At 34.2% G+C, this 26,411-nt stretch overlaps 1 protein-coding gene across 8 annotated transcripts in view; it reads left to right on the forward strand.

Annotated features, from left to right (window-relative positions):
• The window catches only part of EXOC1 (exocyst complex component 1), a 44,106-nt gene extending 18,023 nt beyond the window's left edge, over positions 1-26,083 (forward strand). For 4 of the 8 annotated variants that reach the window (XM_053654914.1, XM_037162243.2, XM_037162241.2 and 1 more), the window contains exons 9-20: positions 569-622; positions 2,979-3,128; positions 7,254-7,359; positions 11,265-11,309; positions 12,533-12,696; positions 13,256-13,363; positions 14,534-14,610; positions 14,993-15,221; positions 18,751-18,934; positions 20,440-20,639; positions 23,625-23,819; positions 25,431-26,083. In XM_053654914.1, coding sequence (XP_053510889.1) covers positions 569-622; positions 2,979-3,128; positions 7,254-7,359; positions 11,265-11,309; positions 12,533-12,696; positions 13,256-13,363; positions 14,534-14,610; positions 14,993-15,221; positions 18,751-18,934; positions 20,440-20,639; positions 23,625-23,819; positions 25,431-25,583 — 1,665 coding nt within the window. In that variant the 3' untranslated portion in view covers positions 25,584-26,083. Of the gene's footprint in view, positions 1-568; positions 623-2,978; positions 3,129-7,253; positions 7,360-8,284; positions 8,309-11,264; positions 11,310-12,532; positions 12,697-13,255; positions 13,364-14,533; positions 14,611-14,992; positions 15,222-18,750; positions 18,935-20,439; positions 20,640-23,624; positions 23,820-25,430 lie in introns of all 8 variants that reach the window. The other 4 variants (XM_053654915.1, XM_037162244.2, XM_037162245.2 and 1 more) reach the window with 4 other exon arrangements.
• The last annotated feature ends 328 nt before the right edge of the window (positions 26,084-26,411 follow it).

A 26,411-nucleotide genomic window follows, 5' to 3' on the forward strand; every position in this document is an offset into this window, starting at 1 on the left:
CATCCGCCTCTGTAGGTAAACCTTGTTTCTTTTCAGCTAAACTTCTCTGCTTCTAGAAATCACATAAATATGCTTTCTTAGTGCATATACTATTAAGATAATCTTATTTATAAAAATAAGTCTGAACTTTTCTACATGTTTACTATTTGGCCTGTTATATTCTTCAACATTTGAGGTGAGAATCTGGACTTGATCCAGTGTAGAAAATGTTTCTGTGCCTCCATGTACTTATATACATGAGAAAAGTGAGTTTAGCTCCATTGTAAATCCCAGTTGATTTAATCTTATGTGAATTGTTAGTCTACATTTTTATATGGAAAGAGATGGCAGTAATGTTAATATTAATAATATTAACACTACCTTAGAGGGATTTTTAATAGAAGGCATTTTAATAGCAGGTATAATAGGTTTCTTATGTTCTTCATCTCTTTTATTATGGTTTTTGGGCAAAAAAAATTGTGGGAAATATTATTCATCAAGAAATGTCTGAAACCTTGGGTTCTTAATTTTGTTTTCACTCTGCAGTATTCTAAAACAATTGTATTTACTGTATTTTATTTCTGATTAGTTTACTCAGGCCCTCCTTCAACTCTATAACAGGTCCTACTTTCTTTCGGTGCCTGTGAGTACATCAAATTTGGCTCAAGCGTCTGATTCTTTTTTTTTTCTATAAAGTTTGCTAAACTTAACAGCAGCAAAATCTATATAGATTATAACTTACTGATTTAAGCTACCTGTTAACCGTATTTGTAGCTGTTTTTAAGTGTCCCATGGTAAAAGTTTATTTTGGCCAAAAAGGCATCTAATCTCTTTCTGCTTGCCTTTCTTCCTATCATTCTTTTACTCACTCGCTCCTTCATTTATTTAGAGACATTTGCCAGTTGATTGAAATTCATACCAGACGTTTATTTGGGATAGATGAGCAGCCAGTCCTGCCTGCAAGTAGCTCCCAGCCGAGGGAAGGGAGATAGACATACCCAGGGAGCATAAATGTTATGATAGTGCTATGTGGCAGCATAAAAGAAGATGACCTAACTAAGCATGTTGGGGGCAGGGGAATCGGGAAGCATTCTGTTAACATTTCACTTGACTTGAAAAGTGTCAAGAAAAAAGTAAACCTAGAAGTCACATAGGAAATAATTCATGTTGTCCTTCATCTCCTTAGTCACTGTTGACAGTGATGTTATCCTTGTTGATGCTATTGAGAATACCATTCATAAACGATAGTCCTTTCTTCACCCTTGTTTGTTGTAACATGTAATTATTTATGATTTTGCTTCTTTGCCTTATAAACTAATGGCTTGTTTAAAATGAATGCTTCGCAGTTCTGAAAATCTAATATATATGTATTCTTACATGTGAATTATGCATGTTAAAAACCACAATGTTGCAGTACCCTGGGATGTGCTGAAGAAGGTGGAAGAGGATGTCCCAAGTACAGAAAAGAGATTTTTCTGTGGGTTGAATTCAGTGCACCAGGTCAGCTAGCAAAAGAGTTGGGAAACCTGGGTATTTCTATTCCTGGTGGTCAAACTAACTGGGAAAATCTGATTACCCTTATTATGGTACTTTGTCAGATTTTCATTGTGAGCCTATTATATACTCACTGTTGTTCATATGTAAGAATCACTCCCACCCTCAACATACTTGTAAGGAGGCTAATGTTCTTAAAGTTCTACAACAATGTGTATATTAAAGTGCTAACTGTGTAACTACATATACATAGTATACATATGTCAATATATAAGTGCTAATGAAGGTTTAAAGTGCATTTGCTGAGGCTCTGGCCAGGTGGCTCCATTGGTTGGAACGTCATTCCACATACCAAAAGGTTGTGGGTTCAGTCTCTGGGTCAGGGACCATACTTAGGTTGTAGGTTCAATCCCTGGTCAGGATACATATGGGAGGCAAACCAATTGATGCCTCTCTATCTCTTTCCCTCCCTCCGTTCCTTCTCCTCTCTCTCTAAAATCAATAAACACATATCTTGGATGAGGATTATGGAAAAAAAAAAGAGTGAGTTTATTGAGGATCCTAGCGGTAAGATATGGCATCCCAGGTAAGACTTGAACAGGGTCCCTGCAATGCGGTGTATAGCAAACGTATAGACTTTATAACATTTATAACTATTGTACAGAAGAATCCAGTGTAAGTAACCTACTGATCAAAATATTACAGTAATTTATAAACATTGATTCCTAGTCTTTAAAATTCACACATCAGTAATTAAAAGAAATAAAATTTGGAGACTGCCCAAGTCACCAATTTTCTATTTTACCAAGCAAAAACCTTAAATAAAAATACTGGCATCTACTTGCACTATCTTTATTTTAAAAATGATGTTTTGGCACTAAAATAGAAAAACATAATTTCAGACTTTTAAAATTAATATAATTATCTCTATGAGAAACTTAATCTTATCATTTAATTTTTTGAATAATATAGTTATTTAACAGAGAATAGAAAAATTTTAATTATATTATCATTAGTGGTTATCCTGGAAAGCCCAGATAAAGACATCTATAGTCCTTTTTGTTCTAAAATTCAATATACTATATATTATCTGTTTTAAATATTATAGACTCAAATGGAAATACCATGGATGTAGGCAATTTGCTTTAAAAACTTCCCTATTTGGTGTGTTTCCTAGTACAGTTTGTGCCATCATGTTTATTTGCTTAGTAAATTGTAAAATGATAGACAACCTTGATTAAAACATTCATTCTCAACTCCTTTAGAAGGTGAAACAAACAGTTGATTTGTCAAAGTGCCATTCTGAGTGTTTATGATTATTTTATGGTGGTAATATTCAGTTGTTGTACACACGATGAATAAAGAAGACAAGTAAGTCCTCAGTTTTTATTTTTCTGTTCTGTTGGCTTTGGTCACATTTGGTCATTGTTTATAATTTTCACTTACAACAATGTTTTTACTGTTGATGACACATATTTATTTATTTACTCACTCACTCACTGTAGGGTCACGATCAGAGTTCAACCCTGGCGCAACACTCTGTTGAGCTGACTTTACCCAATCATCATCCATTTCATAGAGACTTGCTCCGATATGCCAAGCTGATGGAGTGGCTAAAGAGTACAGATTACGGAAAATACGAGGGACTAACAAAGGTATGACTTTGATATCAATCTGACATCACTGAGTACAGAGCATAATCTTTTAGAATCAAGAGGCTATGTATTTAGTTCTCCAAGTGACATTTGGAATACTCTAGTACGTTCTTAGCTAATCACAAAAAATTGAGTTTCTGAGTGCTCATTAATGAGGGAGAACATTTACTTTATTTACTTGGATAAATTTTGAATTTCAGTTTAATACAGTATTAGGCCATACTGTATGTAGTCCAAGGCATCATTTAGTTTAATTAAATGCTATTTATTTCCTGAGTTTCTTTACATGTACTATAGAAAGTAGAAAGTATGAAGATATGAGTGAGGCATTCACCCTTTAAGAATTTATAATCTGTTCTATTAAACAAGTGCAGAGTACCTCTTTATTAAGCAAGCATTTCACTGTTCCAGGCACATGTGGCCTAACAAACAGGTGTCTACTTCTGAAGAGCTTTAAGTCTGACTGGGAAAGAAAAATAATCAGCAAAGTTTTTTAAATTCAAAACTGGAAATGAGTTTAAATATATGAGAAGGGAAATCTAAGTCAGTTTAGAGAAGGGAAATCTATGACCTAAAGCTGTGGGGAAAATCTTTATGGAAGATACTGGACTTCAAATGAGTTTTAAATAATGAGTGAGATTAGAAAAGCCAGAAGTAAGAGGAAGGGCATTCCAGGGGTGAGGAGCAAGATGTCTGGACAAAGCTGGGAAAATGCCCTTTTCCCAGGACAACGACGAGGCAGCCTGGCTGACCCAGAAATTTCATATTTTGGAGTAATGAGAAATTACATTGAAAAAGATGAGCCACGAGACCTAACAGCATCCTCTCCACACATCAGAAAACACTAGATGGAAGAATAAGAACCTAATGCAGTAGTTCAAAAGAAATGAAATCTTGAACCAGGAAGATGGTGGTAGGAATAGAGAGAGAACAGAAACCAAAATAGAGACTCCAGAGGCAGGAGGGACAGGATGACGCCAGATTGCTAGGCTTGGAGATTAGAACAGTGCTGTCACTGACTGAATGTCAGCTGCTGGGGAAGGTGAGAATCATTCACTCTTACCAGTCTTCATGTATTTTCTCGTCAAAGTGTCTTTACCCACTTAAAGTAAAATCTGGCTCCCTTTTCTAAACTGTGATCGTAAGAAATTGGTTATACACTTTGGTAAAAATATTTTTAGGTTGAAGTTTATAAATGCTTTAAAAAAAAACATGTTATATTCTGAGGTGTTCACATATATCTTATCTGGCTAGCCATTTTAGTTAAGATTACTGTTGTTCATCAGAATTAGCCTTTCAAGTATCATGCAACTCTACTATTGTGTTATATCTTCTTTTGTTTTGTTTTCATTCAACAGAATTCTGATTTGGAGATATCTTAAGAAAAAATACTTACATTACTGGAATTCTTTGCCTTTTGAAGTTTTAGGAGGATTAATATTTTGAATAATTAAACAATATTATATCTCCTTAAGAGTTTTGTGCCAACAAGTGCTTTGTCCCCTAGTGAATATTCAAATAAGTAATCAATAAGCTTTTTGCCTAATTGTGTTCTCAGTGAGTATTATTGCCCTACCTTTATATATAATGCAGTATTCTTGAATGTAATTTAAAGTGAAGAAACAAGACCATAGCCAATCTAGTGATGATTTATGGAGTTTTTCTCTGCTTACAATATATTTTTGATTGACAATATTAATTAGCTTTTTAAAATGAAATTAACTCATTTCTTAAGAATGTTACTTTATCCTGTGGTTTGAAGTTTTGATAGACTATGTATTTTACCTCATAATTGAATTTGTTTGCTGAAGTGTTGTCAAAAACAGGAATTGTATGAAAAAGGAAGAAGGAGGGAAGGAATGAAAAAAGAAAGAAAGAAGGAAGCACACAAACCAATGTTTCTTTACTAAGAAAAAAAACCCTCAGATACTATTTGCACTTAGTTCGGTGTACACAGCTCACATTTTTTTGATGGGAACAGGAAAAGCCTGTTTCAAATTCTTTCATGATAAGTACCACTAGGTACTAACCTGGCTCTGTTCTGGCTGCATCTAAGAAAAGCCCTGACTTCCGGTATGCGTAGTTAGAGCCTATGGAAAATAGTGCCTTGGTCATGTAATGGGCTCAACTGCCCGAGTTCCTTCCTTCCCAAAACTACGACCCTTTTCTGTGGCTCCATGTTTTGCATAAAGGGTAATTAATAGAGATGGTCCATTTGGCTTGGTAGGAAGTGAGCTTTCCTCTCCTAATAACTTTCTGAGGCTGTAGACAGTCTCGAAGATCATTCAGACTCCTTCCTTTAACCACTGGTCTCCATCTGTGGATTTGCCTTGTGTTTGAAGGAAAAGTAAACATGGAGGTCTCTGCAGTACCCTACAGTTTAGCACCAAGTAAAAATGAAAAGACTGCTTGAGATAAGATTTAAACTCATGATAGTTAAAGTTTAGGTTAGGTGCTGTATATAAAGTACTAAGAGGAAAAATACTTACAGTGAGAGAGATCTTTCAGAATTTGGTTAAGTGAATGAACTGATAGTCACACCTGTCTGTGGCCTTGACCACCAGTGAGTTCTTTTGAGTACCTGGGAAAAAGGTATCCAGTCAGCTGGGTCCCATTGAAAAGGGGTGATTTTCAATATTCTGCTCAAGTCACTGTCTTCTAGATAACAAAGTAGCTATTTTGAAACCATTTAAATTGCCGATGGTAATGTGCACTTTTCACAATGTAGGTATTGGAATATAGTCTCCTATATTGACTGATTTCAGTAGAAAACCACTTATGAAGATTTTACAAATAATGCAAAGCTGCTTTCCCATTTGTCAGTCATTTACTGATTTGCAGTGGCCAATATTTTTATGAGAATTTAAACTTGAAAAATGAGACACTGAAAAAGGGAGACAGTCCAATGAACTACAAATTAACTGTAGGGTATATTTTAATTTATATTTGCTTTTAAAGTTATGCAAAGATCATGGGAAAGAACTGCTTATTTTACTTTTCTTATAGAGAGTAATATGGCTTATAAATTGAAAAAAGAATCTGTATTATGTTTACTCCAAATACTATTTTATAAAGATATATTTATAAAATATCTAAGAACATTTGAAAGGTGCACCTGATGTTTAAAGCAAGGTAAACCTTTTCTAAAACTGACTACATTAATTTGAAATAATAAAGAAAATTGAAGCTTGATTCCACGATACAATTTAAAAGAATAGTTTTGTACAACTTTTCTAATGTGGATTTATTTAAATTTTGTCAAACTCTGCATATGGCATTTAACTTAGGACTTGGAAACATACATGGTCTTCCACTGTGGAAGAATCTTTTCTGAGGGTATATGATGATAAGCAGATATAATGAAGAAATGAGTGTGTTTGCTGAATAATAGATGTTTTCACTAAGCTAGAGTAAATCAAATTTGTTTATAAAAAATAAATTATTTACTTATGAAAACTATAAGATGTACTAATTAAATTCATATTGATAATACTGTATTTTGGGACAGTACTACAAACAGCGTACAGTGAAACTGAACGTAATCTGTCTTTGCCACTGGCACTGTCCTTTGGTATCATCATTGTTAAAGCAACATGGCAGTATGGAGGAAAAGTTATAAAGATTCCCATATTGTTGGGCCCAGTAATTCCACCCTTCGGTAATTATTCCAAGGAAACAATTCACTGGAGATGAAAAGCTTATTGTAATATTGTCTATCATAGCAAAACATTGAAACCACTTAAGTGACTTGTGTTGGGGATTGGTTTGCTACAAATAGTGGTAATCAGCAAAGCATAATACTCTGCAGTTGTTAAAGGTGTGAGCCTGGAGACACGTGACCGTTGTAACTCAAATATCCAATACAGAAGGCTGCAGCTGCACTTAAAGTATGTGAAGTTAACATATGAAGATGAAAATGTGATTGTTTTACTTCATATTTTTAAATTGTTAACGTTTAGTTTTTTTTCAAAAGACAGAAAGTAGCCTACTTTTTATTTCCTATGAAGTGCATCACAATTTTAGACCACAAAATTCAAAACAAGTATGAAGGATTTGGGGAGGTTAGAGAGTGGGAATTGTTATATTTGTTTTATTAATAAGAAGTACATGTTACTTTTATTTAAGAATTACATGGATTATTTGTCACGACTGTATGAGAGAGAAATTAAAGATTTCTTTGAAGTTGCAAAGATCAAGATGACTGGCACAACTAAAGAAAGCAAGAAGTTTGGTAAGCTTTGGCACCTCAGTTCATTGTTTTCTATTCCATTAAAATGGTTTTATTTATGACAGTTAAGTCTATGACTTTTTAAACAAGGAGGAAGATACAGTAGAATTAATGAGAGTAAGTCCAATATACTGGTTTGGTTTATAGGTATTTCATAGAAGAAATATTTATATCTGCAAAAAATGCTTTTTTATTAGAATCTGTAGTATGTGAATCTGACAGCAGTTTTATATTTCTACTATAATTAAAGGTATATATTCAGAGGAAAAGCAGTTGGCCAGAAAATTAAGTGCAGTCTGGTAGAGAGAGTATCAGACTAAGAGACACGTGTTGAGAGTTCAGTTTTACTTAACAGTTGTGGGCAAATCACTGATCGCTTTCTTAAGTCTTCACTCTCCACAGGGAAATGAAAGTGATTCCTGGCTTCTTACTTCTCACTGGCTATTTTGAGTAAAAGAAAAGTTTATAAGTGTTTTATCTTCTACCAAGGGGCTATAAGTATGTAACTAAACTTTCTTCTATAATTATACTTTATTTTTCCAAAGATGTAGTTTTGATGTTATTTTTTGCTGCTTCTAAATATGTTAAATGGACCAACCCCCCCCCCCCAAAAAAAAAAAAACAACCAATGATTTGAAAGGATAACCAGTGAAAGTATCAAGTTGTGAGGAAGGTGATTTGCCAAGGCCACATTCTGCTCTTGCATGTACCCATCAATGGAGTCCTTTTTGGATGGAGTTCTGTGCCTATCAAGTCAAAACCTGGCCTTAAGTGGCTACAATGTGTACTCCTCAGTGTGTCTGTGTAGCTCCCTTTAGAAATATGAGCTTAGCATTTGCTTGTTGAAAGGAGCCTGTGCCCTAAGCAACTTCTATATTCAGCAAACAGGATTGAAATTGATAGCTCATCTTTCCATTCTTTTCTTTAGGACAGAGAAGACTGTCTCTAGCGGGTAATTATTTTGAAATTCACTGAGTGGGTGTTTTTTTAATACAACACTAATATATTGATTATACTAGTCCAGACTTTTGAAATGGTTTGAATCTGTGTACAAATATGTTACACTTAGGTGTCAATACTGATGAGAATCTTGGGACAGTAGGCTTTTGGAAACAGAAATGCTAACTCATCCTAAAGGTTAATTGTTACAAACAGCAGTGTGTTTATATCCTTGTTAATGTTTCACTGTGAATATGTTATGCTTTTTTAGTAAACACATATTATTAATGCAGTTACATGTTCGGTGTTTTCATTTAGTATATTTGTCACCACCTGTTAGTGAATCATTTTATTTTGAGAGTACTCTTCTACAGTATATGAACACTGGAGGCAAAAGGGATATCTTTATAAAATTATCTCCTCAGGAGGTCATTAATACCAGTATAAATAGATTATCAGGCCTAAGATTCACATTGAGATAAATGACATAATAAAAATATAATTTAAATCAAGTACAAGAATATCTTAATGGTATCATTGCATTAACCTGAAACCTAAGTTTTTTTCATTTCTTACCCCTTGAAAAGTTCTTAAATTACCTTGTTGAAACTATTTCTATATTAACATAATACAAATGTAGAAGGCACTTTTATAGTCTTAAAACTTAAAAATTACATCTCTTCTAATAGATTAAAAGTAATCTATTAAATAAGGAATAGGAGGTTGATGGCACGAGAAAACTACAAAATTTCAGTTATTTTGATACCAGTTATAACAGTGGAATAAACTAAACAGGACTCAGAGGATAAACCAGTTTGGTTCATCTTTGAAGAGCTAACTTGTTACCCAACATTTAAAAATAAATTTCAAGTTAAATACAAATGCCAAGTTCTAAATAAGGTAGAATATAAAATTTTTAAAAGGTATTTTTTCAGTGATTCAAATTATGTTTAAGCCAACTTTAATAGTAATTATAATTAAAATAGAAACCTGAAATTTTAGATAGCTTTTTAATGAGTCAAAATCAGTAACAATACATAATATTTAAATGTGTTCTATTTTTTTCTTGCTCTGAAAATGATGGGTCATAAGAATGGGAAGTCAGATTGAATGTACTTTGCAGAAGTAAATTGTAGTCAGCATAGTCATAGAGATTCGGGCGAGTACTCTCTTTTTGAACCACTCTGGACTCAAATCTTTAACATCCACTTAGTTCAAACCATTCAAAATAATGTTAAAATGACAGTAAATTATCTTTTCTTTGTGAACATGGCTTTATATAGGTCATTGCCTTTTTTGATGAGTAGGTTTACTTTGATATCCTTAGAGGCATGGAATTTTCTCCCCAAGATTGATATTTTAGTGGGGTTTTTTTTCTGTTTTATATTCTACAACAGTATTTAATGAAATGACAGGCAGGAAGTTTAGTAATTATTTTATAAATCACCAGGTTTTTCTTTCTACAGCTAAGATAACACGTTATCTTAGTTCATTACCATATGCATTTACATAATTACTGTCTTTCTCACATTTATTTTAATATTAGAAAATCTTGAAAATGGTTTGCTAAAATAATTTTTTCATTTTATAAGAAATCTTATTGATTCCAAAGAAAGCCTTGAACACAAGACTGAATTCATGGCTGGCAGGAAGGTGCAATAAATATTTATTGATTATAAAGCTCCTCCCCTCATGATATTTATAGTCTATTGGGGATTATTTAAAGATATTTAAAAGTTTACCTGAAAATTGTTGCTTATTGATGATAAATAATGTGGACTTTTTATGAGCCCCAAATTATAGTTAATAAAGTCCAGTAGTAATTCTGTATTCTTTATTGGCTATTAAAAAATAGTATATGAAGTATTGGGTCTTGCTTTGGAACTGGTGACTTATATAGTGACACCTTAAGGCCATCAGAAGGTACTGTTCAGAGTGGCCGGCTAGTTGCTTCAGCATGATCCTTGCTTGCAATTTCAATGTGCAGCATTATTGTCTTATATTCTCTTGAGCTTCAGGTAGCCAGGGCTGGGGAGATAGGCATATTGCTGGTGTGACAAGTTAATAGTTTGTACTTGGGCATTTGCCTTAAAGTTGGCAGTGAAAGCTGGTACATTGGTTTTTGTTTTTAAAATATTTCTGGGTTATGCTCTTCAATTTTCTGTTTTATTCTGTAATTTCTTTCTTTGCCATTCATATCTACTTCTAATTTGAGTTTAGAGTGTTTCACAAGATGACCTCTACAACTAATCTAATAAATATTATATATACAGAAGTTTTAGAGTAAAACCAAATGGTCCTTTAAAAGCTCAAATTCCTATATTAAACCTGTACCCTCAGCTTTACTCTTCCATTCACTCATCTCCTGATAAATAGTATTTTGATATAAACCCTTCATTCTAGGTGTTCACAAAGCCAGTTACTAAGTAGAGCAGCTTGATATTTGAAATCGTTTTTAAACCCCCATTATATAAATTTTTATCAGATATAATACAAAATTATGTAGTACAGTGGAGGTTCCTTTCAGGACCTTTTAGGGAATCTGAAATTGTTGCTGCATTTAATGTCTAAACCTACAACTCCACTCTAATAAACTTCCACTGTATTAAATTACTTATTTCAACCATATTTTCTTCAGAAACCAAAACTTGCAAATACAGTCTTTTAAATTTAAGGATACTGACTTCATAAACTTAAAATAATCACTTAAAAGTATGGGGGTGATTTTACAAATATAGATATTTTTACTTGAATATTAAATACATGAAAAGACAAAGATTTTCTTTCATACAATTTTTCAGACAGTAGCTGACCAACTAAACACATGTTGCACCTCTTGTTACTTGATGCTCATGGTTCTCTGCATGTGTCTTTTAACTAGAGCTTAACTCCTCTTGTGCATGGTTTGTGCGAATTGCAGTTTATTAACTTGTCTTTGTCTTTGATGCTTGCAACCTAATCCATCACAGCTACACTTCCTCGAAAAGAAAGTGCTGTCAAACAGGAAACAGAGAGTGAGTATGCCTAGTGTATTAGTAGGTATTCTCAATGCATGTTTGTTTAATGTCTAGAAATTAGTTGTTTGTCTTGAAAAAAGTTACAAAATATTGACTGCTCTTGAGCTGCTGCCAGGTATCGGTGAAGGAAAACCAACATGGTAGTAGTGGTGTGGCTACATCAAAGAAATATCTATATGGTTAAAAATACATGCTGGGTAATAAGTTTATGAAAAGGCTTTGTTAGCCATTATACTTCGGTTTTCAGGCAGTGGTTAGAAACTATAAAATTTTTAAGTATGGTCAGATTTTACATAGTGAAACCAAAAATTGTCTGTAATTATCCTTATTGTATCTTCATTTGTCCCTTCTGACCATCAGCAAATAATATAGGTTAACTGAGAGATACTCAAAGAAGAATAAAGAAATTTATTTATATGTAATTCTGAATAAAAGTATCACATTTTCTTATAAATCTGGACTCCTTTAATTCTTTGATATATGTAAGATACTGTCCAGCCATATTGTTCTCATTTTTCTTCATGGCTATGATGGATACCTATGTTCATACCTAAACACAGATGTCCTATATTAATATAATTAATGATGTATTATATTGTAGTTGTATTTTAAATGCAAGTTGTCAGGGTGGTTTTTTCCCCCTTGTTTTGTTTTTAACGAACTGCAGTTAATCAATTCACTTAATGTAAAAGCAGAGTTTTTGGGTTCAGGATGTAATAAGTTGATCTGTATGTAATTAACTTTTTTTGTAGGGCAAGAATGATAGAGTATTGGCTGTTTCATGTGCTTCATTCAACCTAATATGTTGATTTATTTTGGGGTGGGTCTGGGATGCGGCAGTTTTCTCCAGAAGCAGAACAAAGTCATGTTAAGCTAGTATACAAGGGGGTCAGTGACCATCCCTATTCATTGTCTTTTTTCAGTGGGAAAGAAAGAAATCCTCATCTACTTTAGAGATATCATCAGGAAACTATGTATTTATGATGAGACTAAGATCCTTTTCACTCCTATTCTGTAGATCTGTGTAGTTTCCACCACTCTTTACAATATGCTCAGGAATAGGACACAAATGTTAATGAAAGAGAAGGACACTCAACAACCTGTCCCATATGGTAGACTAGTACGAGCCCTGAAGACCAAGATGGGGAGGTAGCCCTGATTTATGCTATGGATCTTTTATTCATGGAGGTCACAACTTTCAAAGTTTTATTGTTTCTTAGGTCTTCACGGAAGTTCTGGGAAATTAACTGGATCTACTTCTAGTCTAAATAAACTCAGTGTTCAGAGTTCAGGGAATCGCAGATCCCAGTCATCTTCCTTGCTGGATATGGGAAACATGTCTGCCTCTGATCTTGATGTTGCAGACAGAACCAAATTTGATAAGGTAAATAAAATGACAGGTACTTCTGAAACATTAATATTATTAGTTTTCTAACAGCAGTTTGTTGTTACTTTAAGTGGGTTCAAAGATTTGAGCTTTCTTGTAGTTAACCACTTCTTATTTTCCAATTCTGAATCTGAAAAAGTACTAGTTAAATGGCCACTAAAGTGTGAATCATCAATTAAATGACACTATAGCTTTATTAAATTTTGTAAATCATAAAGTGCTTGCTTGCATCTTAAATCTAAGGTCTTTGAACAACTACAAAGAGGAGATATAGCTTTTATGAAAGCTGAACTATTCTCTGCAGTGCATTAAATAAGCTTAAGAAGTTTGTGTTCCTCTTTCCGGGTTTCAAGTGAATAATTATTGTGAGTTTCATTTTAGGTGTGTTCTGGTCCTACTGTGCCTTGATATACCGCATTATCCTGTCAGTCTTGGAAGAGTTTGGGGATTCTAATGAGATATGGATAAAGCATTTGTGGTCCTTGCAGAGAAGTGATTTAATGTGGAATGTTATTTTAAGTATCTGGTGCAGTTCTTTTATTTTGGTTTTCTTCAGATCTTTGAACAGGTACTAAGTGAACTGGAACCCCTGTGTCTAGCAGAACAGGACTTCATAAGTAAATTTTTCAAACTACAGCAACATCCAAGTATGCCTGGAACTGTGGTATGGCTCCTGTTTATTTATTGCATAGAGTGTATGATCTGTAACATAATTAGCTCAATTAATATGTTGTCACAATTTCAGTATCAGTACAGAAAAAGAAAGGATTTATGATGTGAGAACTTTTAAGATAATTTTTGTCATACTACAAGATGATAAAAACAGTGATAGAGTTTATGCAGTTAATTTAATATTCCAGACTGTCTTAGGGCTAAACATTCTCTAAGTTATAGAGGAGGAAAATGTCTGAATTTACTTAGCAAAAAACATTATTTAAAAAGCAATTTTAGTAGTCATCAAGTAAAAAAAATGTAATTTCCCCCCCAAAAAGATGTGTGATGTTAGAGAGTATATACCATGCTCTAGAGTGTATATACCATGGTGGAAGGGAGGGAGGGAGGGAGGGAGGAAAGGTGAGGCCTCAAATCTGTTTTTTTCTATAGCTTTCTTATTAACTAACTATGAGCTTTAAACCAATTACTGAATCCCCAGTTCCCTCATCTCTCTTCTGTTCAATGGATATAATAATGCCTATAAAGTATGCTTCTCACATAGCAAAAATTTAGGAAAATAAAATATTTGCTAGAATATGAAGAACTTAAAAGTACAATGCAAATGATTTTAAACTTAAGGTCATCTTAAAAAAGAACCCACATATAAAAAGCAGTTACAAAATGAATGATTGTTATCTCACATGGGTAGGGACTTCTTGTGGGTAGGGGTAGTAGATTTGCTTACTTCTTCTCTAAGGATTTTTGATGGCATGTTTTTAAATGTCAGAGTTTCCAGAATGATTGATGGGATTTCTTTAACTTTAAAATTCTCTATCGCAATTTGTTTCTCCTAGATGTTTTCTGGTTTTTGTTGAGCTGCCCACCCATTCCCATCTCCGCCCTCCAGCCTTCTGTACCTCCTTTCTCCCCATGGTCCCCTGGTGTGCACACAAACACGACTTCCCCCCAAAATTCTCAGAAACGATGTACACACAAAGTTTCATGCATATTCTTAAATAGCATACTAAATTATAGTTTCATTGGTCATGCTACCTTTAAAAGTCATTATTTTTTATAATGTATTCTCTCCTAGGAATTTTAAGACTGAGCAGGCTTTTGCTATGTAAACTAATCAAATTGTTGGCCTTTTAATATATAAGTACCTGAATAATTTTTGCAGACTGAAGCAGATGACCTAGATGGAGGACTCTTATCCAGACAACATAATTCTGGTACAACACTGCCCGTTTCATCTGAGTATGTGTTTGTTACTATCGTTTATTTCGGAAAAAAGTAAACTCTGAACTTAGGATAGAGGTGTGCAGCTCAATGAGGCATCCAGATGGCTCTCAGTAACCTGACGGCACTCAGCTCTGAGACACACACGTGTGCCCGTGGTCTTGCTAAACATCTTGCTTACAGCTTTTTTGCAAATGACAGTTATTTTGAGTGATAAAACTTAACTTCAAAAAATTTTTATATGGAAACTGCTGTAGAATAACTAGTTCATCATATTTGGATATTTTTAATGGAAATACCATCTTTTAGTCATTTTGTATACACCCTGTTGGTTAATTTTAAAGATGAATACACCTGAAGCTTGTAATAACTTTCTGTATTTTGTATGTTTCCTGAACAGGAAAGATATGATCCGCCAAATGATGACTAAAATATTTCGCTGCATTGAGCCAGAACTGAACAACCTAATTGCATTAGGAGACAAAATCGATAGCTTTAACTCCCTTTACATGCTAGTCAAAATGAGTCATCACGTGTGGACTGCACAAAATGTGGACCCTGCTTCTTTTTTGAGTACGACATTGGGAAATGTTTTGGTGACTGTCAAAAGGAACTTTGACAAATGCATTGTAAGTTGTATTTTTTAAATAACTCAGAACTGTAGTCATTGCAACAAAAAATGGGTAAATGTATTTAAGTCAAGAGGGGATCTACAGCTCACATCCCCCAGTACCTTGAAGCAGGGTATTGCCTGCAATATATATGAACAGAGGTCGTTGGGTGATAGTGTGCCAGCGAGCTTCTCTTCTTCACTGTGAAGCGTGGCAAGTGCTGGAGTAAGTGGCATAGAAACTGTAGCTGCTTAAGAGATCCCCTGGGCAACAGAAATCTCAGTTAACCAATTAGTGACCATAGAGTTAATGAAACAATTGAAACTATTTGGATTTATTGTTGTTCTTCTAATATATTCTAATAAGAACATTAATAGTCAGGTTATTTTAATTGATTACATAAATTCCTTGGTTTTATGTTTAATAGCATTAGTTAATATCACTTTAAGAGTTGTGTTATAATAATAGCTTATTCTTATAATAGCTTCCAGAAATCATCTTTTTCCTCTAACAGGAAAGAAGAAATCATTAACAACTTTGCTACTTTTTGGTAATCTTATAGGTATGAATTGGGCTGAGTCACATGCTAAAAAAAGTTTTTTTTTTTTAAATTAATGTACTTGGTTTGTAAAAATAGATATGTATCATGAATATTCTCCTATATAATCTTTAGGTTATATACAGCTCCTGAATAGTCATATAATAATAGGAGATAAAAATAATAAGGGCAATTAAAATTCATATAATTTTTCATACCTTAAAAAAATAAAATTTGTTGAGTTTTTTAATGTATAAAAAGCAATCTATGTCCACCGTGAAATGTGTTGCCTCAGTAAGCTTGTTAATCCTCCTTCCCTGGAAAAGAATTTCACTTAGTGTTTGAAATTTGACCCTTTAAGACTTACCCTCTTCCCAGTGTCACCTTCTCCAGAGGTGATGATGAACCTGGCAAGTCTGATTGCAAGCTGAGAGCCAAAAGGGAAAGGAAGAGCCACTAAAGGCTAAGATGATAATCACGTGACACAGCTGGAACACTAAATCATGTGGACACTGCATTTCCAGAATAGGAAAGCCTTGTTGGTTTTATCAGTAAAATATAACTTTATAGAATACCTTTCAACCCAGTAGACATGATTATTAAAAGCATAGGATGTCACATCAGGGACCTGTCATTGTGGATCCCAATGAAGTGCTTAGCACACTGCCTGGCCCAGAATAAGAGCTTACCAACTAACTAATAGCTTGTAATGATGGTGGTGGTGGTGATAGTAATAGTCATATAATAGGAGCAGAAACTACTAATGATTTCTGCTACTAATAGTAGCAGAAACTACTAATGATTTCTTAAAGAATCTTCATGTTACCCTCAAGGCAGGACAGTGGAGAAACAAAGTAAAATTAATCTAGACAATGGTATATAAACTCATGTTTTCTCCTAAATTTCATTTATTTTTAAAGGATCTACATTTTGTTGATAAAGGAGGATTGGCTCCTTCTGTTGCCTGTCATCTCTGTCTCTTCTCTTGTTTTAACTCACATCTTCTCACTGTCTGGCAGATTGTGTGTGCTCTGTATTACATGTTTTGGTATTTGGGACAAGATCAGGACCTAGGACATACCTTGGAAAAGTAATGAATGGGTCTGTGTGTATTGAGCTGAAAACATGAATGCCAGACAGCTGTACAAGGTGGAAGAGATAGCACCTGAGTGGCCTGTCAGTTGGTGGCCATGCCCAAAGTATCTGGTGTTCTTCAGAGAACGGGACTAAGAAAGCTAGCCTGGCCTGAACTAGAATCAAAATAAAAAAGCAAATCATACATCAAGGACTGCCAAGCTGGACTCTGCAGTCTGGTACATGTCTTAACTGCATTTAATTTGCTTTTCAGGATTCCTCACACTGTAATGACATGGATGTGCACTCTCAAACCTTTGAGAATGATGTGACTTGGTTAAACTGCCATGGACAGAGAATGAACAAGCAATAGAGTGATATATGGCTAGCATCAAAGTTGTAGCCTAGATACTGAATAACTTCTAAGTCCTTCTAGTGATGGCAGTATGATTGGGCAGTCAGCTGGGAGTTTTGCATATCTTTAGCTTGAGACAAGTATTATTTTCATGAGATTTAGTTCATTAATGGCTCTTTTCTTAAATGAATGCACTGTTTCTCTCCTACTAGTTACAAAGCCAGAGAAGACCACTGTGATTTAGAACACTGCCTATTAATGTTCAAGTATATTCACGCTATAATTATATTCTGTGCCTTTAAATGCCACACAGAACAAAAATCTCCGTGTAGCTTAGTAACAGCAGAGAGCAGCATTCACAAGTTAGTATTTAATATGTACCAGGCACTTTTCTAATACTTTGTATACATTATCTCATCTAATCCTCACAACTGCCTCCCTCCCACATAATTTAGTTGTCCCTAGAGGTTATGTTACTTTCCCAAGGTCAACAGTTAAAGTGATGGAGTTGTTATTCATCCCCTATGGTCTACTTTCAGTACCTGGAATCATATATGCATTCTTTACTGCATCTATTTTTATTCTTCACACTTATGTATACTGCCGAAGTGCAATAGTAGTAAAGATAATATGAAACAGTTGATAGTCATAACAGGGTTTTCTTACACTAATGCCCATAGCCTAAATCATTATCTTTCTAATCCACATGTCTATGGTTTTTAAGTAATACCATCAAAATCTCAACACAGTGAAATTTTAGGTAGAAGCTGAAAATGGTCCAACAGTGTTTGGCAGTGTGATTCTGCCTGTGAATAGATCCTACATCCCCTGAGGACTACCCAGAACCATAGTTGAATCTGTGGATCTTCATGAACCCAAATGTCTAGATTCTGTCTACATGAAACATCCCTTTTGTACTTTGTCACCGTCATCCACAAGCACTTTCTTGAACTAATTTAGAATAAGTAACAAATACATATATGGGAAACTAACTATATAATCTAAATCCATAGGAAAAATGCCTGTTCTCCCTTTGTTTTCACACCCCCAAAATACAGAATTTGTCCAAACAGAAATTTTGGGCTGATGAGAACTGAGAATGGCTGTGGTTCTCAGACTTGGCCACCTGGGCACCAAAGAGAAGAAACCAGGGGACACCCTGTGTGTGCTCTGGTACTGGCTATTTCTCAAAGTGGGCGATTGCCTGTACTTGTCTTTCTTAAATGGTAAAAAATGGTTATTGGTTGTTTTTACTTAGAATCAAGGCCTATGAACTTCATAGGCCTTGATTACATCTTGCTTTAAATAATTTGGATTTTTTTCTTGACTTTATTTTCTTAAATAAAATATATGTACTTTTTAATTTATAGAAATAGAAATAGTTTTATTAGTTATCTATTAGTTATAGAAAGTTTTATTAGTTATCCCTATTTCAATATTAATCTTTAATTAGTGAGCATCCAGATAGTTCTATGGACTAAATTATGTCCTTCTTCTGTGATGCATAGATTTGGTTATAATTTTCTGTTGTTTTTAAGTTGCTTGGCTATTTCTCTCCATTGCTTTCTGCCTAACATTAGAGCAACCAAATAAGGCAAATGGAAGAAGTCAAGATCTCAAAGAAGAGTAAAGTAGGAATTCTTCCATTTGTTGCTGAATTTGAAGAATTTGCTGGACTTGCAGAATCAATCTTTAAAAATGCCGAGCGTCGTGGAGATCTAGATAAAGCATACACTAAACTTATCAGAGGGGTATTTGTTAACGGTAAGCTTTTGTTATGTTCTAAAGAATTTTTGGTCGGTTTTTATTATTTCTGGTAACTTGGAAGCTGCAGGGAAGATATGTCTGTTATTTTTCACATTCTATAGTCTTTTTAAAGTTTTCTGAAATTAAAGATTTCTTAAATTTGAAAAATGGTAGTATGTAAAATCCATTCGTATTTGTCAGGAATCTCAGAGTTCACTGTTCACATGGCCATATTATTACGCACAGTGGAACTTTTAAAGTCATGACCTGCCAGATTACATTTGCATGTTAGTGAGATGGTAGACAGTCACACCGTGATGTCTGTGTGACCTGAAGTAAATCAGTTCACTTCGGGAGGCAGCAGTTCGTGTCAGTGAAGTAGATTAGTGCTAAACTTCTATAGTTCACTGTCTTCCTGTGGCAGATTCCACAAGTGAGTTATGGAGAAACAGCATGGACGTGTCCTTTAATTTGAAATAAATGATCTGACTGCACATATTTAGGAATTTTAAATGCTAAAACAATTGACAAGAAGTAGGATCATCTCATTTATTACATGTAACATAAATTACATTATTCAATGTATGGTTGCTATTTCTTTTAAAATTTAAAGTAGCTTTGTTTTGTCTGATTTTTAAAGTAGCATATGTTCATTACACAACCCCCAAAATCAGAAGACAAATTTTAAAAATCAGATAATTTGTAATTATTATAAATAAATAGGCATTTTATATCCAGTTTCTTGCATAGATTTTTGTATACTTGTCCAGTAATTTCCATAGGTAAATTATTAGAAATGTAATTATTGGATCAAAAGGATTGTAAATATCTCAAGGCTTTTACCAAATTGTGGTGCCAGAGAAGTTACACCAGTGTAGTGCTTTGAGCAGTTGGTTAGAGTTTCTATCGCATCTGCACCAGTGAGGAACATTACTAGTAAAATATTATTATGTGTTTTCATCTTTGTCTAATGAACAGGCTGCAAATTTATTTTGCTTATGGTGGTTTTTACCATGCAAGAGCTTTCAAATTTTATGTCAAATTTATCCACCTTTCCCATTATAACTTCTAGGTTCGAGAGGCAGTCTTAGAAAGGAAGTACTATCACAAAATTATTTTTTAGTCAGCTTTGTTTTTTCTTAGTTTTATGATTTTTATATTTGTTTTTTACATTTTAAGTGCTTCAGTAATTTAGGATTTATTTGGCTGACAGATGTGAAATAGTAATCAAATGTATTCAAAAGGAGCAGCTGATTGCCTCAGCATGTTCTGAATAATTCATCATTTCCCCACAGATTAGAAAAGCCACCTTTACTATATACTAATATGTATAGGACTGTTTTAGAATGATTTTTTAAATTAGTTTTAGGTGGCTGTGAAGATCCTTCAATGCAGTGTATTTTATTCAGTCCAGAAATGTGCCTTCTTCTTAAACATACAAACGAAAAATCATGTAAATATTTTTATAGATAAATATGGTCATATTCATATCAGTATGGGTTTTTCTTCCTGTTTTTATTTAGTGGAGAAAGTAGCAAACGAAAGCCAGAAGACCCCCAGGGATGTAGTTATGATGGAAAACTTTCATCATATTTTTGCAACACTCTCTCGTTTGAAAATCTCATGTCTAGAAGCTGAGAAAAAGGAAGCCAAACAAAAATACACAGACCACCTTCAGTCTTACGTTATTTACTCTTTAGGACAACCTCTTGAAAAACTAAATGTAAGTATATTTTCACTTAGTATACTTTTTCTGGTTTTGAACACATACACGTATGTTTATATATGAAAAGCATGACAGACACTTATCCTCAATGTGCTCTTGTGTGGATGCAGGAGGCTAAGGAAGGAAGGACTCAGTTACTGAAGCTGCCAAGACAGTGCTAGATGTTCATACTCTTATGCATTCCTTCTTGTAATTCTGATAGACAGTGATGTGAGGTAAGGTAGTTTATCCCTATTGTAAAATGAAGAAACTGAAAGTAAATAAATTGGCTTGAAGTTATGACCAGCAAGTAGCAAAATGGAAGGATGAACCCTAGATGTAAGAATTTTTCACTTACCAGACGTTGCCATTTCTTGCATTATAAATGGTTAATCTTTATCACTAGTTCAGATGAAGATTTTGAAACTTCATTAAGGTAAAAGAAAAACCAAAAAGTGTTTTCTTTGTTGCCTTTTCCTTTCCTGACTGGAATCATTCCCCAGAGCAAGTTCAATCATTAAAATTAAGAAATGATGGTTTTAGAAAACTTTGTAACATAGTACAGCAGGTCCTCCACTAACGTCATTTCTTTCAATGTTGTTCCTTTATAATGTTGATGAGATGCCAGGAACTTAATTCTTGTTTCTATTAATTAGCCTATGGTAAAATTAGTTTTGTTATGCATGGTTTTGCTCAGCAGATACATTGTTTCATTTAGTCATAGAACTTATCAACACCATTAAGACTTACTGTATAAGCTGAAATGGATCCTTCTAACTTTGTCCACAGCGTGATTAGTAATCTCCTATACATTTTAACTTGAAATTAGAGGCAAATAAAAAATATGCATCTGTTGTCAACAATTCAAAGAAATACTTCAGAGATATTTAACCAAATACAAAGTCAATACCTTATACAAGTTAAGCACATATACACAGTGGAATTCTAGGCAGGAGAAAGAAGGAGCTCCTATCCTTTGCAACAGCTTGGATGGAACTGGAAAGCATTATGCTGAGTGAAATAAGCCAGGTATTGAAAGACAAATACCGTATGATCTCACCTTTAACAGGAAGCTAAACAACAAAACAAACAAGCAAGCAAAATAAAAACAAAGACACTGAAATAGAGAACAGGGGGACAGCGACCAGAGGGGAGAGGGGAGGGAATTTCAGGGGAAAAAGGGGAAGGTTTTACAGGAACTAGTATAAAGGACACATGGACAACAACAGGGGGCTGGAAATGGGAGGGAGGTGGGGGGCATGGGGGGTGGGCTGGGATGGCAGTAAAAGACAGAATACTGTAGTTGAAAAATAATTAAATTTAAAAAAAAGTCAAGCACAGATATTCCTTTAGGGGAAAAGGTCTGTCTCAGAGTTAAAGTTTCATGATACATAACTGTAACTTCAGAAGCATTCCCTTAGAAATCAAATTTAAAGCAGAAACATTGTTAGATCCTTTATGCTTTAACATTGTTATAGAAGCTCTAGCCAATGCAATAAGACATGAAATAAATAAAAGATAAAGAAAAGACAGTTAAGCCCTGACTGGTGTGGCTCAGAGGATTGAGTGCTGGCCTGTGAACCTAAGGGTTGCCAGTTTCATTCCCAGTCAGGACACATACCTGGGTTGCAGGCCAGGTCCCCAGTAGGAGGCACATGAGAGGCAAGTGCACATTGCTGTTTATCTCCTTCTCTTTCCCCCTGCCTTCCCCTCTGTCTAAATATAAATAAATAAAATCTTTAAAACAAAGACAAGACAGTCAAGATTATAATTACCTGTATATAATATGCTGAAATGATTGGTCTCTGGTAAAGTGGTCTCTGGTAGGATTCAAACTTAAGTATATTGAAAAACAGCTTTTTTTTTATGTTATAATAACCAATTAAAAGTTTACATAGAAACAAAATTTAAAATTTTAAAAGCACCAGGATTAGACTGGCCAAAAAATTATTATCAAAAAATCACTTCATAAAAATAAACAGTAATTGCTAAAAAAATTTTAGAGCAAAGTAATGAGAGTGGATTTGGCCTTATCAGTATTAAATCATAAAATAATGCTCAAATAGAGGTGTGCCAACCAATAAAATTACATATTTAGAAAACAATATATAAATTACATATTTAAAAAAGCAAAGTCAACCTGAAACGTATATCAATACAATAGTCAATATATTTAATATAGAATATCTTTTTAAAATAAGAAAAATACTAAGACCCTAATATATAAATGGGCAAGCATTCTGAATGTAACTACTAAACATAGGAAAGCAAGGTAACAAGAAATTATGAAGTAAAACAAACATTTTTCACTCACCAAATGGAAATGACTTTTTTAATTGTGCTAATACTCATGGTATTATGGTAAGATAGCAGTCTCATATACTGTTGACAGAAATATAAATCGATTGAACTTTCCTTAGAAGCAGTTTGTGTATTTGAAGAATCTCCAGAATACTTTTACAAGTATACTCTTCAACTGAGGAATTAGAGTGCTAGAAATTAATGCTGGGAAGTAATCAGTAATGTGATTGCTTACATGTTTAAAATGCTTACATACAAAAGGTATTTATGACAGTTGTATTTATATAGATTGTTTTAAATCTGAGTTGATATTGCCAACTCTGGAAAAAAAGTAAAAATTATTAAATATCCAATACCAGAGGAATGAATATATAAATTTTTAGTTCAGTCATTGCATGGAATATAAGACAGCCATTAAAATATATATTTAGGGGAAAATATAAAATATTAAATGGAAAATACAACATAAACAATTATAATCCCTTTTATATACCCACACACCAGAAGACTAGTAGGAAATGTAAAATGTTAGCAGTGGTTATCTCTGAGTGGTGGCATAATTGGTGATTGTTATTTTATCATTTATGCTTTTACATATTGCCTGTTTTTTACATAGTAAATATATAGTACTTATTTTATAATTGGGTTTTTTAAGTGAAAATACAAGCAGTTCTTAAGCCATTACTTTTCATTTCCTTCAAGCATTTCTTTGAAGGCGTGGAAGCTCGAGTGGCACAGGGTGTAAGAGAGGAGGAAGTGAGCTATCAGCTTGCATTTAACAAACAGGAACTTCGCAAAGTCATTAAAGAGTATCCTGGAAAGGAAGTGAAAAAAGGTCTAGATAACCTCTACAAGAAGGTTGATAAACATTTATGTGAAGAGGAGAACTTACTTCAGGTACGCTTAGTTCTTTTAACCATCCTAGATTGCATGTCCTCACATATGTTGCTTTTCTCTAAAACATCCCTCTGGAAATGCTATAGGTTATCTAATTTTAGGAAGAAAGTTCCATAAAGTATAGACCGGGTTAAAGAATTCTGAGGAAGAAAGGCATGATATTTATATAAGTTTATATGTCTTTTCTTCTTTATTTTATATTTATGTTTTATTGTTTTGAGCCACTAAGTTTTTATTTTGTTTGGAGATGGACTTTTTTGTGGGTTTGGGGGGATTTTTTTATACTTGGGAGGAGTAAGTAAATGGAATATATAGATCAGTGGAGTGATTCTGATCATGGGGATAGAGCTAGAAATGAGTTCATAATCTGGGTCCAGAGTAAGCTACATGTCTTTGGGCAAATTTGGTAACCTCTTTGAGCCTCAGTTTCCTTATTTAAAGAGTGGAAGACATAGTAGACATTACTACAATGAATGCTTACTGTGCCAACACTTTTCTAAGGACTTTACATACATTCACTCATTTAATCCTCACAAGAAATTTATGAGGAAGGTATTATTATTATCCCAGTTTACAGATGAAGAACTTGAGGTACAGAGTGATGGTGTAACATACTCGAGGTCACATATAAGTAGAAGGAGCTAGGATGCATATTTTTAACTATTACACTCTGCTTAATTCTTAGAATATGAGGGGGGACCCAAAAAAACCTCAGAATTTATTCTGGTAAGAAATTGTGTGTATATTCTTTATGTTTAAACTTTAGTCACCTTGAAAGCACTCTCCACCTCATGCAGTACACCTGTCAAGATGTTTCTTCCACTGCTCAAAACAGTTTTTGAACTTGTCAATTTTAATGCCTTTTATTTTTTTATTTTTTGTGAAATAACTTATTTTTTTAAGATTTTATTTATTTTTAGAGAGAGGGAAAGGAAGGGACAAAGAGAGGGAGAAAAACATCGATTGGTTGCCTCTCACATGCCCCCAGCCGGGGATGTGGTCCGCAGCCCAGGCATGTGCCCTGACTGGGAGTCGGATCAGTGACCTTTCGGTTCTCAGGCCAGCACTCAGTCCACTGAGCCACACAAGCCAGGGCCAATTCTGATGCCTTTTAGAGCTTCTGTTGTTTTTTGTTTTACCTCATCCACATTGACAAAATGTTTTCCTCTAAGGAATTTTTTTATCCAGGGAAACAAAAACCATCTCTCAGGGCAAGATTGGGTGAATGAAGGGGAGCAGTAGGGGTCATGTCATTTTTGGTCAAAAATTGCTGAACACTCAGCATGGTGTGGGCAGGTGCGCTTGTAAATCACCCATCATCAAATGGGCAAATGGGCAAATGAAATGGGCAAATGGGGAAAGAGTCTTAAGAAAAAAATTCACTGAAGCTGAACTCAGTCTGTCACACCACCAGCTGGTACACTGATGCAGATGGGTTCCTAGAACACTCACCTAGCAGGGAAAGCCTGTACTGCAGGGGGCCTGCCCTCTAGAAGTTAATTCTGGAGTTTTTTTGGGTCCCCACCTCATATGTCTTGAGATTTTTGCATATTTGATTATATATTATTTCCATTTATAGTTTAATGGCTTTTATTTTCATTTTTAAAATAGGTAGTATGGCACTCCATGCAAGATGAATTTATACGCCAGTACAAGCACTTTGAAGGTTTGATAGCTCGCTGTTACCCTGGATCTGGTGTTACAATGGAATTCACTATTCAGGACATTCTGGATTATTGCTCCAGCATTGCGCAGTCCCACTGAACCTTATGAAGGAGAGGGGATACAGGAAGAAAACACTGAGTACACTAGACACTATAAAAAAATATCAGCAACTGTTTTGAGATCCCAGACTTGAAATTTTATGCAGTATTAAAAGTCACATAAATGATAATACCATGCTACAAATATTCAAGAGTAAAAGTACCAACTTATATAAGTTTTATTTGGTCAGCAGGTTGTGTACTAATGTAAAACATTTATCTTATAAAATGCCTTTAGCGTTTTTCTATGACTAAATAGGAAATTACCCTTTATTGCCTAGCTGCTTGTATTTGTGAGTGTTTATTCTATGAGTAATGCATTGGGAGTTTTTCAGCTTCCACTAATTTACTATTGTTTATGAATCATGTAACTACTAAATATTGTACAGACTTTTTTCCCCTCTGTCTAATGTGTATATGGATAAGGGATCCTGTAATGATCAGTTGTAAATGTGGATTTTGAGGATCATGTGATTATGTAGCAATGATTCTGAAATAAAATTTTCAAAAAAGTTGAAAATTAGATCTGTTATATGTTGAAGAGATCAGTACACAAAAAAGCTCTTACAAAATCAATACACAAAAATACATGTCCATTTACTATAAAACACTTAATAATAATAAGTCCTGGCCAGTGGTTCATTTGGCTGGAGTCATCATCCCCCACACGAAAGGCTGTAGGTTTGATTTCTGCTTAGGGCACATACCGAGGTTGCAGGTTCAATCCGTGGTTGGAGCACGTACAGGAGGCAACCAGTTGATGTTTCTCTCTCACAGCAATGTCTCTCTCTCCCCCTCTTTCTCCAAAATCAGTAAACATATCCTCAAG

This window comes from Artibeus jamaicensis, unplaced genomic scaffold, assembly GCF_021234435.1.
Source record: "Artibeus jamaicensis isolate MK-2021 breed Jamaican fruit bat unplaced genomic scaffold, CSHL_Jam_final contig_889, whole genome shotgun sequence".
NCBI lineage: Eukaryota > Metazoa > Chordata > Mammalia > Chiroptera > Phyllostomidae > Artibeus > Artibeus jamaicensis.